The following is a 12262-nucleotide window of genomic DNA, read 5'->3' on the forward strand; positions in this document are numbered from 1 at the left end:
GGGGATAAAACTTGGATAACTAAACAAAGAATGAACTTGAAGATTTGTAACAGAAACCTGAAGGTTTTACAAAACGTTCTAAATTCATCAGTGTTGGCCCCAATTTTCAGCCTGCTAAAATGAGAAGTTTCAAAATTATTTTCTTAGAGGCTCCGGTCTTCCACGTTATTCACAGCCAGTAAGGAGTGTGAAGATCGAGAAATTGTCTCAGTCTGGGTAATTTGTTTTAGAGTGACAGTGAAAAGCTTGCTTCAACTTCACCATGGGTGACCATTATCTGAGTTTCTAGCATATTTTGGAGCAATATTGATGACCTCCCAAGTACAACCATCAGATACGTATGCAAACAGTTATACGTTATTATAACAATTTGATCATAATTTTGCCATAATAACCTAGTTGGGTATGTGAAAGACTAACCAGACGAGAAGTGACAAACTTTCCATACTAAACACTGAAACAACCAAAGAGTCGAAAACAAGTTAATTTTCATGAGAAAAGGTAAGTTTATTCAAGGTGATTTCACAAAGGTTGACTATATTCTATAAAAGTACAACAGATAAATATATAAACAACATCAGCTTCTCCAAACTACAGTTTTGACGAAATCCAGATGAAAAATCTTGTACGCCTGTACACTTTGAAGTAAATCGCTCAGAAACAAAATATATGGTTAGAAACCTTCAACTTGTAAATTTAACCTACTTTAGGGTGAATACAGATAAACTTTAACATCTGAACAAAAGACAAATCCCAAAACGGAGAATAGATGAAAATAAAGCTAGATATTCTTACTAATGTTGTATTCTAGCCTTTATCATCATCAAAATATAATTCTGTAACCAATAATTGGAACATTAATATTATAGAATATTACAAAATCCAACAGTAATATATGAGCAAGCCAATATGTCTTTGTCAAATTTCAACAATTGGACAGCCGTCTATCCAAAGTTTATGGATATTTAGGCCATTGACTGTTGGATACTAATTGTACAGACCCAAAATTTTAATGTAACCCATAACAGTAGCTCTTGAATAACTATCCTGCCTGCACCCAGGAAGCAGCCATTGCTACATCACACTTAATAAGAAACCACAGCAACTGCTAAAAATAGTACATAGCTAACCCAATGTAATTCCAAATACTGTATTTAATTTACAAACTTGCTCTAAACTAACATAAAACAATATGGTATTCCTATAGAGTTTAGTATAAAACATTGCACTGTCATAAATAAATATTTATTTAGCAGTACTGCTACCTCACAAACTGAAACTGAGAAACATAAACAATGAGAAAAGCTAAATAATTTGAATGTTTTAAGAATAAAAATGGTAAATATCAACAAGGCTTACTACAAGGGCATCTAATTAATCTAAATAATATTAAAAGGATTGTTAAATACTCGGCCAGGCTCACTTGAAGGTTGTATTGATAAACCGACGTAACATATATATCCCATATATATATCCCATATATGTATATATCTATATCCCATATTTATATAGATATGGGATATATATATAAAGTTATAATTATTTAGATATATAGGGTCTATAGATAATCTGTGTGATTCACAATGATAGTGAGATACTCACACTGACTGCTACAAATGTGACATAGCCCACTGTCCCACACGGAGAGGATTTCTGTTAGCAAATATTGAATGAGATGTCATCTAAACAATTGACAAAGCAATTGTCACAAAGCTATTTTACATTAGGGTATCAGTTTCAGATATTTTATCAAATACAGGAAGTAATACCAACATTATGATTGCAATTGTTCAAAGTTAGGAATCCTTTTAGATCTTTGCACCACATTGAACATTAATCATCAAGTCATAAATGATAAAGTTCAATTCTTTAAAGTGCCATTGCCCAATACATTATTTCTTATCGATAGTTTAAATGAATGTGATTTTTGTTTTCAATTTTGTTAACTTCTATATTATTTGGAATAAATCTTCACCATTTGCTAATGAACTATATTGATATGTAATTCTGGTATGACAAATTTACCAATGTTCAATATGGCAAACTGCTATGGTATGATAGACCACTAGCCTCTGTGAAAGATGGAGAATTAACTGCTAGCTGTAAACTCAAGACAGGTACATAGCTACAGCCTGAGGATCTATCAAGGTTTGCTCCAGAGGGACATCGATGTTGTATTCTTTGGCCTGCTGTGCCCTCTGTCTAACCCTCTTCCCGCCTCTCGGAATCGGTAGCTCAGAATGATGAGCTGGCAGGGGCTCAGTGAAGAAGTATGGATGAAGGAGAGCCTGAAGGAAGAACATAAAAATATATTGAAAGTCAAATTCACAAAGGTTCTGATGAATCTACAAAGAAATGAAAGAATTCAAGTTCATATATCAAAGAATCTGCCCACTAGCCATTAGCTGCAACTGTTAACCTGCCATCTATGATCTGGGCTGTGATACAGGTTTTCTCAGTTGATCTACCTCACTGACGAGTCATATCCTTGTTTATATAGTCATATATATTAACAGAACAAGTTGTAAGAAAAGCACTAAATTGTTTCACTATTATTGCATTTATAAGCTGTTGGAATATCAACCTTGGTTATAACTTAACCAGATTCATGAAATTACTTTTAACAAATCGGAAACAATATGTATGAGCTACTTTGAGCAAATCTTAAATGTTACAAGCACAGCATTCTGGCATCGTTTGGAAGTTCATTAGCGGTTGATATGAAGAGAGTAATAACAGTCATGATGTAGTAGTTTCTATCATTTTACCTCTTTGGCCGATATCCTCTGCTTTGATGGATACACAAGGAATCGTTTCAGGAGATCAACAGCCTGCAAATGAGAAATTATTTTTGCTTTCTGTTAATTACTGAAATATAAAAAGTTGGTGTTAATTATTATTATAAATTATTTAAAAAAATTATTATAAATTTCCATGCAAATTAATTCTGTTGGGAAATGGCTTGCAGAAAGTTGTAAGACATTTTGGAATTTGTTTTTCAGAAACAGCAATTTTAGTTTACAGTTTTCAAGTTTTATGTCATGAAAGATAAATTACAGCATCTCACTTCATTTTTGGGTAGAACTGAGGCCCTTACAGCAGGATTCTTGTGGAGTCACTGACTGCAGCATTTGTATTATGACTATCAGGGGAAAAATTGATAAATGGACTCTTGTCTGTTTAATTTTGAGTGAGGCCTCTACTATAGACATGACTCACAACAATACGAACGCAGGAAGTCTACCTAAAACATGAAAACAAAAACACAGCAGTAATTTATATCTTTGCATTTTGATTGCAGTGTAACTAAGCTCCTCTCAAATGACTCAGAGCTACTAAAATGTTTGTTAATTTGAGAAACAGGGAGTGTTAGCTCAGTGGTTAACGCTGGTACCTTCCAATCATAACATAAGGTTCCCGGTTCGAGTCACTTCAAAATTAATGTATGTTGTTGACAATTGACAGTTCATAATCATGGACATTAAATATGAATGTAAGAGACAGCTTGCAGCTTTGATGAGCCAAATGAGGCTTCTTCGCGAGTTCCTGCTTGCAGGAGGATCTAAAATACATACATACATACACACATACATACACACATACAAACAAGGGTAATACGGGTCATCAGATTGAATCATCAAACTTTTCACATTTTCCTATTGGTAACCCTCATGGAATTTCTTTCCTCCATGAAAAATTTCAATCGTCATTCCTGACACTTATTAAATCTGGGTTTAACTACAAAGATTACAATGCTGAGAACTATTGAAAATGTTTCACAAGTTAAAGCATTCTAACATACTGAGTAATCTAGACAGCATTAAAGTTTCGAGTGGTCTCAGTATATGTAAAAGCAGTACCTGGGCTGATGCATCTGGAACTATCTCTTCCAGTGGAATCGCTGGATTCTCGGGGAAGGTGATCTTATTGTAATCTGGAAGGTCTTTCATACCCTAAAAAGAGATTTAAACATTTAATACCACATGAGATTAGGTATGATGATTTTTATTTCTTAATAGCAACCTTGATTATGAAGTGTGATTTATAAACAATTATGTCAATATATCCTTCACATGCAATATGTGGTTGCTTATCATCATAGAATAATTGTATTCTACAGAGTGACAACAGGGTAAGCATTCCATGTTGTATAAACAGCGATAGCAGTATCAAGTACAATTCCAGCGACCAAAATAATCACATCATTAGAAGCAATAGTAGCAAGAAACTTGATCTAGGCATCAAAACCATTTGCAGCTTCAAGCATTTTCAAGATTCTCATGAAGCATTGATGAAGTTTTCCCCTTTTTGGCACTTCCAATCATCAGAATAATCATTAAATATTGTCCTCTTTAGAAGAATACAAATAACAATCATTAAATAGTTTACAGGTTTTCAGTATTGCCCCCAAATATGCTAGAAAGTCAAATTAGTAGTCACTGCTACTGCAGTTCAAACTTCAACAAGCTGGTTATAACTACTCTCAGAGCAGGTTTCCTTTCCATCTGGGACATTCTCGACTATCTAATTGAGTGTTTTGACAATTTATGAGAATAATGTGGATGGTGAGAAATGCTACTTTTGAAAACTATTACCAACTCCAGCATTTAAAACAGTTTGGAGAAACACTGGTAATTTTAACGAATTGAATTGTATAATTGAGTATTCAATAAAGTAACATTAGCTGGTAGAATTTGTTACCATTTTCATCTCATTTTAATTTCAAATAAGAAAGCATAAGATATCATACATTATATACTTTTGCCTTTCTTTGGTCAGAGCTTCAACAAATGGCCGTTTCTAGCTTCCATGCCGTTACATGCCCTATACTTAGTGTAACAGATATATATAGCAGTACTGTGCACAAACACATTCACTCTTGCATGAAGTTAGTTTGATAGCTCCACTTACTGGCCATGTCTTTTCTGTTGGTGTCCCAAGCACTCTTCGCACGCAACACAACTGTTCAATGTCTGACTCCCCGGGGAAGAGTGGAGAATTGTTCAGCAGTTCACCAAAAATACATCCAACAGCCCTGGTAAAATAAATAAGTAAATATATGCAATAACATGAGGAGGGGTGTGAGGGAGAATGGGTGCTCTAATGTATATTGGATAGGTTAGATATGAAGGTAAATATCATTGTGAATCCATCGGACTGCTCCAAAGTTGCTTTGATTCACTCCTTCTGACAAAATGAAGTTATTTACAGATCAAAAACAGATTGCTAACAGTAAGTTGAACACGTCTCTTGCATGGGATAAACACACCTTTGTGGTAAAGTTAACAGTCACTAGTACCCATGGTGACATACACTGAGTATGGCAGTCTTCACTGATTCTTTTGTACTACCAGAAATACTTCTATTTCACTTTCTAGTCTGTTTAACAGAAACCACAAAGTCTACTTAACCAGTTTGAGTTTCTCCCGTATCTGTATACACTTGTTGGTAAAGAATGGCAGAGAGGAGGCCTAGAAACTACCTTGGTGAATTGATGTCCTGTTCATAGAATCCACAGTATACATTTTTCAAGAAAAAACAAGTTTTTTTGCTAAGATATGAATCATACTTACCACAAGTCTACTCCTTCATCATATTTTCTGGCTCCATACAGCAACTCTGGAGCTCTGTACCACCTGGCAAAATAAATGCAAAAATTATAATCAAATAGTTAAGCAAATAATAATACATGTCAACACAGAGACTTTATCCGCACAGCATTTTGCTCATAATTTCTACATACTTTCTACTGACTTTGATTGAGCACTCACCGTGTCGCAACCTGGTGACTATGCTGTCTACCATCATCCATGATTCTACATACTGTCTACTGACTATGATTGAGCACTCACCGTGTTGCAAACTGGTGACTATACTGTCTACCATCATCCATGATTCTACATACTGTCTACTGACTATGATTGAGCACTCACCGTGTTGCAACCTGGTGACTATACTGTCTACCATCATCCATGATTCTACATACTGTCTACTGACTTTGATTGAGCACTCACCGTGCCGTAACCTGATGACTATACTGTCTACCATCATCCATGATTCTACACACTGTCTACTGACTTTGATTGAGCACTCACCGTGTAGCAACCTGATGACTATACTGTCTACCATCATCCATGATTCTACATACTGTCTACTGACTTTGATTGAGCACTCACCGTGCCGTAACCTGATGACTATACTGTCTACCATCATCCATGATTCTACATACTGTCTACTGACTTTGAATTGAGCACTCACCGTGTTGCAACCTGATGACTATACTGTCTACCATCATCCATGATTCTACATACTGTCTACTGACTTTGAATTGAGCACTCACCGTGTCGCAACCTGGTGACTATACTGTCTACCATCATCCATGATTCTACACACTGTCTACTGACTTTGATTGAGCACTCACCGTGTTGCAACCTGGTGACTATACTGTCAACCATCATCCATGATTCTACATACTGTCTACTGACTTTGATTGAGCACTGACCGTGTAGCAACCTGGTTACTATACTGTCTACCATCATCCATGATTCTACATACTGTCTACTGACTTTGATTGAGTACTCACCGTGTTGCAACCTGGTGACTATACTGTCTCCCATCATCCATGATTCTACATACTGTCTACTGACTTTGATTGAGCACTCACCGTGTCGCAACCTGGTGACTATACTGTCTACCATCATCCATGATTCTACATACTGTCTACTGACTTTGATTGAGCACTCACCGTGTCGCAACCTGGTGACTATACTGTCTACCATCATCCATGATTCTACATACTGTCTACTGACTTTGATTGAGTACTCACCGTGTTGCAACCTGGTGACTATACTGTCTCCCGTCATCGTTGCTGAAGATTCTAGCCAGTCCAAAATCTGCTATTTTAAGGTGACCTCTCTCACTGATCAAAAGGTTAGCTGGTTTCAAATCCTGAAGATAAAGGAAAGAATATTAACTGTACAAACATTGTTGCAAAGTTAATAGCAACAGTAAATAATCCTTATCATTGCACCAGAAAAGTATAAAGAAACATATTTTATTACAACAGGCAAAAATTTGGCTTCACATTATGCTGAATGTAGTTCCTTTAAAAAAAACTGCCTGGCAAACAGTAAATAATACTCAACCATAATAGGATGTATTCAGCATATGATGAGAAAATGGGATATATGACATTCCATACATCAATTTACTTTTGAAGAAATAAAGTTTTACCTACTTACTTACTTCCATAAGAAAAACTAGTATCTCTGAGTATGTGGAAATATTATATAGTTTGTTATATAGTGCTTATAATATTGTAACACTTTCCTCTGTGAGTAGCGGCGACCAGCCGATTCAGGGTTCTTGGCCTAAGATGTAGTATTGTAATTGGCCAGAGAATGAAGATGAACACAAAATAAATCCAGAGAGGTGATGGTATTTTTAACAGCGATATATTGAAAGGAAACTTATTACAGCATGGTTAAGTGTCTTATACTGGATATGTGGTACAAACTTGAGGCTACGTGGCCCTGAAGCCTACCATCAAGAGTGTTTTGTCCAACAGCAACCAGAATAGACTGGCCTGTCCCTCCCAGGTAATGCATTCTATATAAATCCCTTAACAATACATGGAAAAACCACATGTATACAATGATGAACTTTATCTAGCAACTTAGCTTAAGACATAATACACAAATACTGCAGTGCATTCCTACCTTCCCCAAGCAATTGTACTCCTTTACAGAGATGAATGTGATCACATGAGTATCCCTAGAAAATATCAGTATCCCCAAAAAATGAGTATCCCTAGAAAATATGTGTGTTACATCACAATCCCAGGATAAGCCTGACACCACATGCCGATCCATAGGAGCAGCCCCTGAAAGCCATAATCTGCCAACAATTACAACTGGTTTACTTAATGCCAGGAGAGATAACCCCTATATAATTCCAAGGGGATTTAAACTACCACAATGGTTCCACACAGAACTCTTATTACATCACAACTTTACAGTAACAGCATTACACTTTATTTAAAATATATTTAAAATAATCTTCTATAGTTTCTTAACTTTTCTTTACTTAGTTATTGTAACTTGTGGATTTATTTTTGAGTAATTGATTTGAAAATAGACCTCACCCTGTGCATGATGGAGTTCTCATGGCAGTATGCAACCCCCTTGAGCAGCATCAGCATGTAGCTTTTAACCTGAGCTTCTGTCAGGGGTAACTTGGATTCTCTCAGGACCTCACTAAGATCAGACAGCATGAAGTCAAACACAAGGACAAACCCTGTTCCGTGCGGAAAGACATCTCGCAGTGTAACAACCTGTTTGATGAACAGTTACAATTTTATGCTGACGGTTTTCATCTAACATTGATGGTATCAAACATGAACATAGTTTTATAATAAATCGGCGAGTGAAAAGGTTGGTTTATTTATCAAAGATGTGTCAAAGAGAAGGAATCAACCATAGCAATTATTTGCATTAATAAATGAGATGTGCTAAACAGAGCAGGTAGATCAGATTGAAGAACAATTCAAGGTAGATTTTGACATACCTCCAACAGAGTTTCAGGTAATGACTAAATTTAGAAGTTTGGATCTAACATTTTATTTACTCCATAAAATTTGGAACAAACACAGCACAGTACACACACAGCACACATTCAAACTGTAATTTAAACATTATTACAAATATATTCTAGATTTTAATGAAAGAAATGACCCAAATATGTGAAAACTTAAACACTTGTGTGACGCCACTTATTTTATTTACTTTATTTAAGAATCACACAGAGTACTGAAATAATCAAAATTTAGTCTATTTTCTCAGTTTTCTCATAACCAATATTTAATAAAGACTAAGTTTCTCGATCTTGCAGAAAATTGGAAAACTATAAACTAAAATTTAAGAAAAATAGATATCAATCAGAATCAAACAAAAAATGATATGCTACATATGTTGAAGTCAGAGAAATGCTTGTTCATCATTTTTTATGCTTTATGTCGTTTTGAAAGCAATTTGTTCCATTTAGTGGTAGGCAATTGTTCACATTATTCTAAGCAGTACAAATGAGAAAATACTACTGATGTTTGAAGAAACAGAAACACCCTTTCTGTCAAGTCCTTCTATTTTGTGTAACAGCCTAATCGTTGTTTGTACCAGAGAGTTGTTATGGAACTCCCTGTTTGAACTAGAAGCTATACATGTCATGTGTGTACACAAAACTATACCAAAGGTTGATCCCCAAAAGTGTTTACAATATATGCACATTCCTTGTGTTGGTATAAACCAACGTGATGAAACAAACTCTCACATTGCACATATGAAATGCATGGTTTGATATGAGAAAAGAATTTAAGCAAAGGATTTTGTTTCACTTTTATTTTTACAATTTATACAATCTCTGCTACCTCTGTAAAGTCTTATCACATATCCACATCATTTAACATACTCACGTGTTGGCTTTCCTCAATTTCCTGAAGAGCCTTTATTTCTCTGCAAAGAAGAGGAAATGAAACTACTGTATATCTAGAGAAACATTCATAGACTAATTCAGACATGCATTCATACCATTAAAAGAATGCTATTAAATAGAGTAACTAAAACATGAGATGAACTACCTTTGAAAGATGAGGCTTATTCTTTTTCTATCTTGTCCCCTCACTCCTTCATCCTGCCCCATTCTCCCACCCACCTTTCACCACCCCACCCTTGCCCCTCCGATCCTTAGTTTGCTTTCCTTCTGTTTTTTTTTCTGTGTTTTTTGTAAAGCATGTTTTACTGATGTACTTTGCCAACAATATTGATTGAATAAAGTACCTTAATGCTGTATTGGGAATTCCTTCATCAAGTTTTCTAAGAGGAACTTTCTTCAGAGCTACTTCTTCCCCAGTCTGAAATGAAAGAAACATTATAAGATGCAATATTATTTTTTATTAAACAAACTAATGAAAAGGATGCAACATGTACTGTAAATTCCTGCCAGTTCACATATCTAATGAACTTCGAAGCGGTAATTTGCATACATCATGTAAACATGCCCCAATAGTAAAAGAAATTCTTAAAAAGGAAATACGATTTGAAACTTTAAATTGCACCAGGAAACATAGTCCATACTGTTTACAGAGGACATAATTGGAAGAACTATGTGTCACAAATTCCTTGACCACAGAAATGAAATGTTGTGTCTTCAGAATGGGACTGAAGACTTTAATACAGTTCTCGTGTGTGAAGTTGCAAGATGTCACATTAATGGCAGTGTATCTAAAGATGTACATAACATGTTACCTGAATATGTTTGGCTTTGAATACAATTCCATGTGCTCCTTCACCAATTCTTCCCAATATTGTGTATTGCTCCATTTGATACTAAATAAACACTCCTGTAGATGATATTCAAATGAGAAAAGAAAAATTGAAAATATTCCCTTTGAACCTTAATATGTTACATTTTTTATGTTCCTTTTCACCAAAGATAAACTAAGACAAAACATGGGGAAAATGTCTTGCAGAATCACAAACTTAACAAAGATAACATTTCCAAACGTTGAGATATCAAAAGAATGTTCAATATCAAACTAGTGTAATTTTCAATATTGGTAGTTAATGATATATTTTTATACGAAATGTAGCATGTTTCAGAGACTTTACTTAGGCAATATTTGGACACCATCACATGAAATATGTCGTCAAGCCCAAAAATTATACTGGAAAGAGCAAAGGCATTTTGTGTAGAACCAGATTCAGACCGGTGCTATATATGGGATTGCCAACAACTAAGGGCTGGATACAGTAGCTCTGTTGGTAGGCCAAAGACTTGAAATCCTGTGGTCACTGGTTCCAACCACGGGCTAACCAAAACTATCTTTGCTCTTTCCCCCTCCCCTTTTGAATATTTTTGGAATCCTGGTGATGCCTACATGTAAAATGGTGGCACTTAGAAAGGCTTTTGTCACCCAAAATTTTCTGATAATATGCATTTTTTTGTGTGTAACATCAATAAATTGAATAGTAATGCTAACGTAATGATGGTTGCTAAGTCAAAATTTGTTGCAATTTTTTTGATGTAGCCTATACTTGACAATTACAATGCAGGTTTTTTGGACGCTTGCGCGGGTCAGCGGGTTTGGGTGTTAGAATGCGGGTCAAACCTGCGAAATGCGGGTCAGTTGGGAGCTCTGCATAAGTTAAATAACCAAACAAAAACTTACTGCAAACTTAAAACAAACATGAAACTTGAAAGAGCAAGGAAATTATTGGCAAGAAATGGATTTTATTTGACTCTTTCACGACTTTCCATTGATTTGACAAAGCAGGTGATAGCTTAAATAATTGACGTGTAGGGAAAAAAGAATAGCGAAGTGGAATGATGGGTTTATGTGGAGTGAATTGCAGGTGAGTGTATTTCATATGGTTCAACAAGTTTTCTTCAATGGGGGTATTGCTTTTTAATTACAAAGTGGCTATTTTACGACTAGTCGTAACAATTCCCTTTTGCGTATGCGCAGTTGCTATAACGTGGCTATTTTTACGACTAGGAGTTCTATTTTTACGACAGGAGTAACAATAATTTCCGGTTAGGGTTAGGATTGGATTTAGGGGTTAGAGTTAGGGTCAGGGTTACCCCTACTACATGCGCAGTTGCTTTATTTACTTTGAATTCGCCGATGTCGTAAGAATAGTTTATAACTAATTGTTACGACTAGTCGTAAGAATAGCCACGGCCTTTTAATTAGTCCAAAACTTACATCATGCCTCATTTAATCATGGATGTATAAAGAATTGATACTTAAGTCAACAAATCAATCAATTGCTTAACCTCTGTTGTTGGCAAATGTATGGAACGTATTATTAGGCACTGCCTAATTTCCCATCTAGATGGAAACAGTTTGAGTGTCAAATTATCAATTTGGCTTTGGTAGAACTTTCGCGTAACTAGGCTTACCACTAACGAGTGACCGAAGAGTACGAACAAGTCCAGGGTAAGCCACCTACAGTTCTCACGTAACACTGAACGTGATCTTGAATTTAAAATAACAACTGAAGAAATATTGTCACGTTGTCTCGCAGATAACCTGAGGACCTCAAATATTCAAAATCTACGTTCATCACGCTACTTTGTTTCATCGACTGTATCGTCAACAGTCCCTTTCCATTACGTTGTTGTGCTTCGAAACCATATAGAATTCCTTATTTCCTGCTACTGCGGTTCGCACACCGAATTCTGTGGGCAAACCGCGCTCAGTAACAGT

General features: G+C 35.6%; 1 protein-coding gene across 4 annotated transcripts; it reads right to left on the reverse strand.

Moving 5' to 3' along the window:
• Window positions 1–486: 486 nt before the first annotated feature.
• On the reverse strand, window positions 487–12118 carry LOC139961783 (cyclin-dependent kinase 20-like). 4 transcript variants are annotated; one of them, XM_071961275.1, is made up of 11 exons: window positions 11956–12118; window positions 10299–10393; window positions 9831–9904; window positions 9467–9506; window positions 8144–8332; window positions 6827–6948; window positions 5574–5636; window positions 4912–5035; window positions 3861–3953; window positions 2769–2831; window positions 487–2288 (listed from the first exon to the last, which is right to left on the reverse strand). In XM_071961275.1, the coding sequence occupies exons 2-11, from the start codon at window positions 10371–10373 to the stop codon at window positions 2109–2111; spliced, it is 1023 nt and encodes a 340-aa protein (XP_071817376.1). In that variant the 5' UTR covers window positions 10374–10393; window positions 11956–12118; the 3' UTR covers window positions 487–2108. The 4 variants fall into 4 exon arrangements, with proteins under 4 accessions (XP_071817376.1, XP_071817377.1, XP_071817378.1 ...); XM_071961276.1 differs by lacking the exon at window positions 11956–12118 and adding an exon at window positions 11759–11886; XM_071961277.1 differs by lacking the exon at window positions 11956–12118 and adding an exon at window positions 11830–11853.
• Between the last annotated feature and the right edge of the window lie 144 nt (window positions 12119–12262).

The sequence above is a fragment of the Apostichopus japonicus genome, chromosome 20 (genome assembly GCF_037975245.1).
Source record: "Apostichopus japonicus isolate 1M-3 chromosome 20, ASM3797524v1, whole genome shotgun sequence".
Lineage (NCBI taxonomy): Eukaryota > Metazoa > Echinodermata > Holothuroidea > Aspidochirotida > Stichopodidae > Apostichopus > Apostichopus japonicus.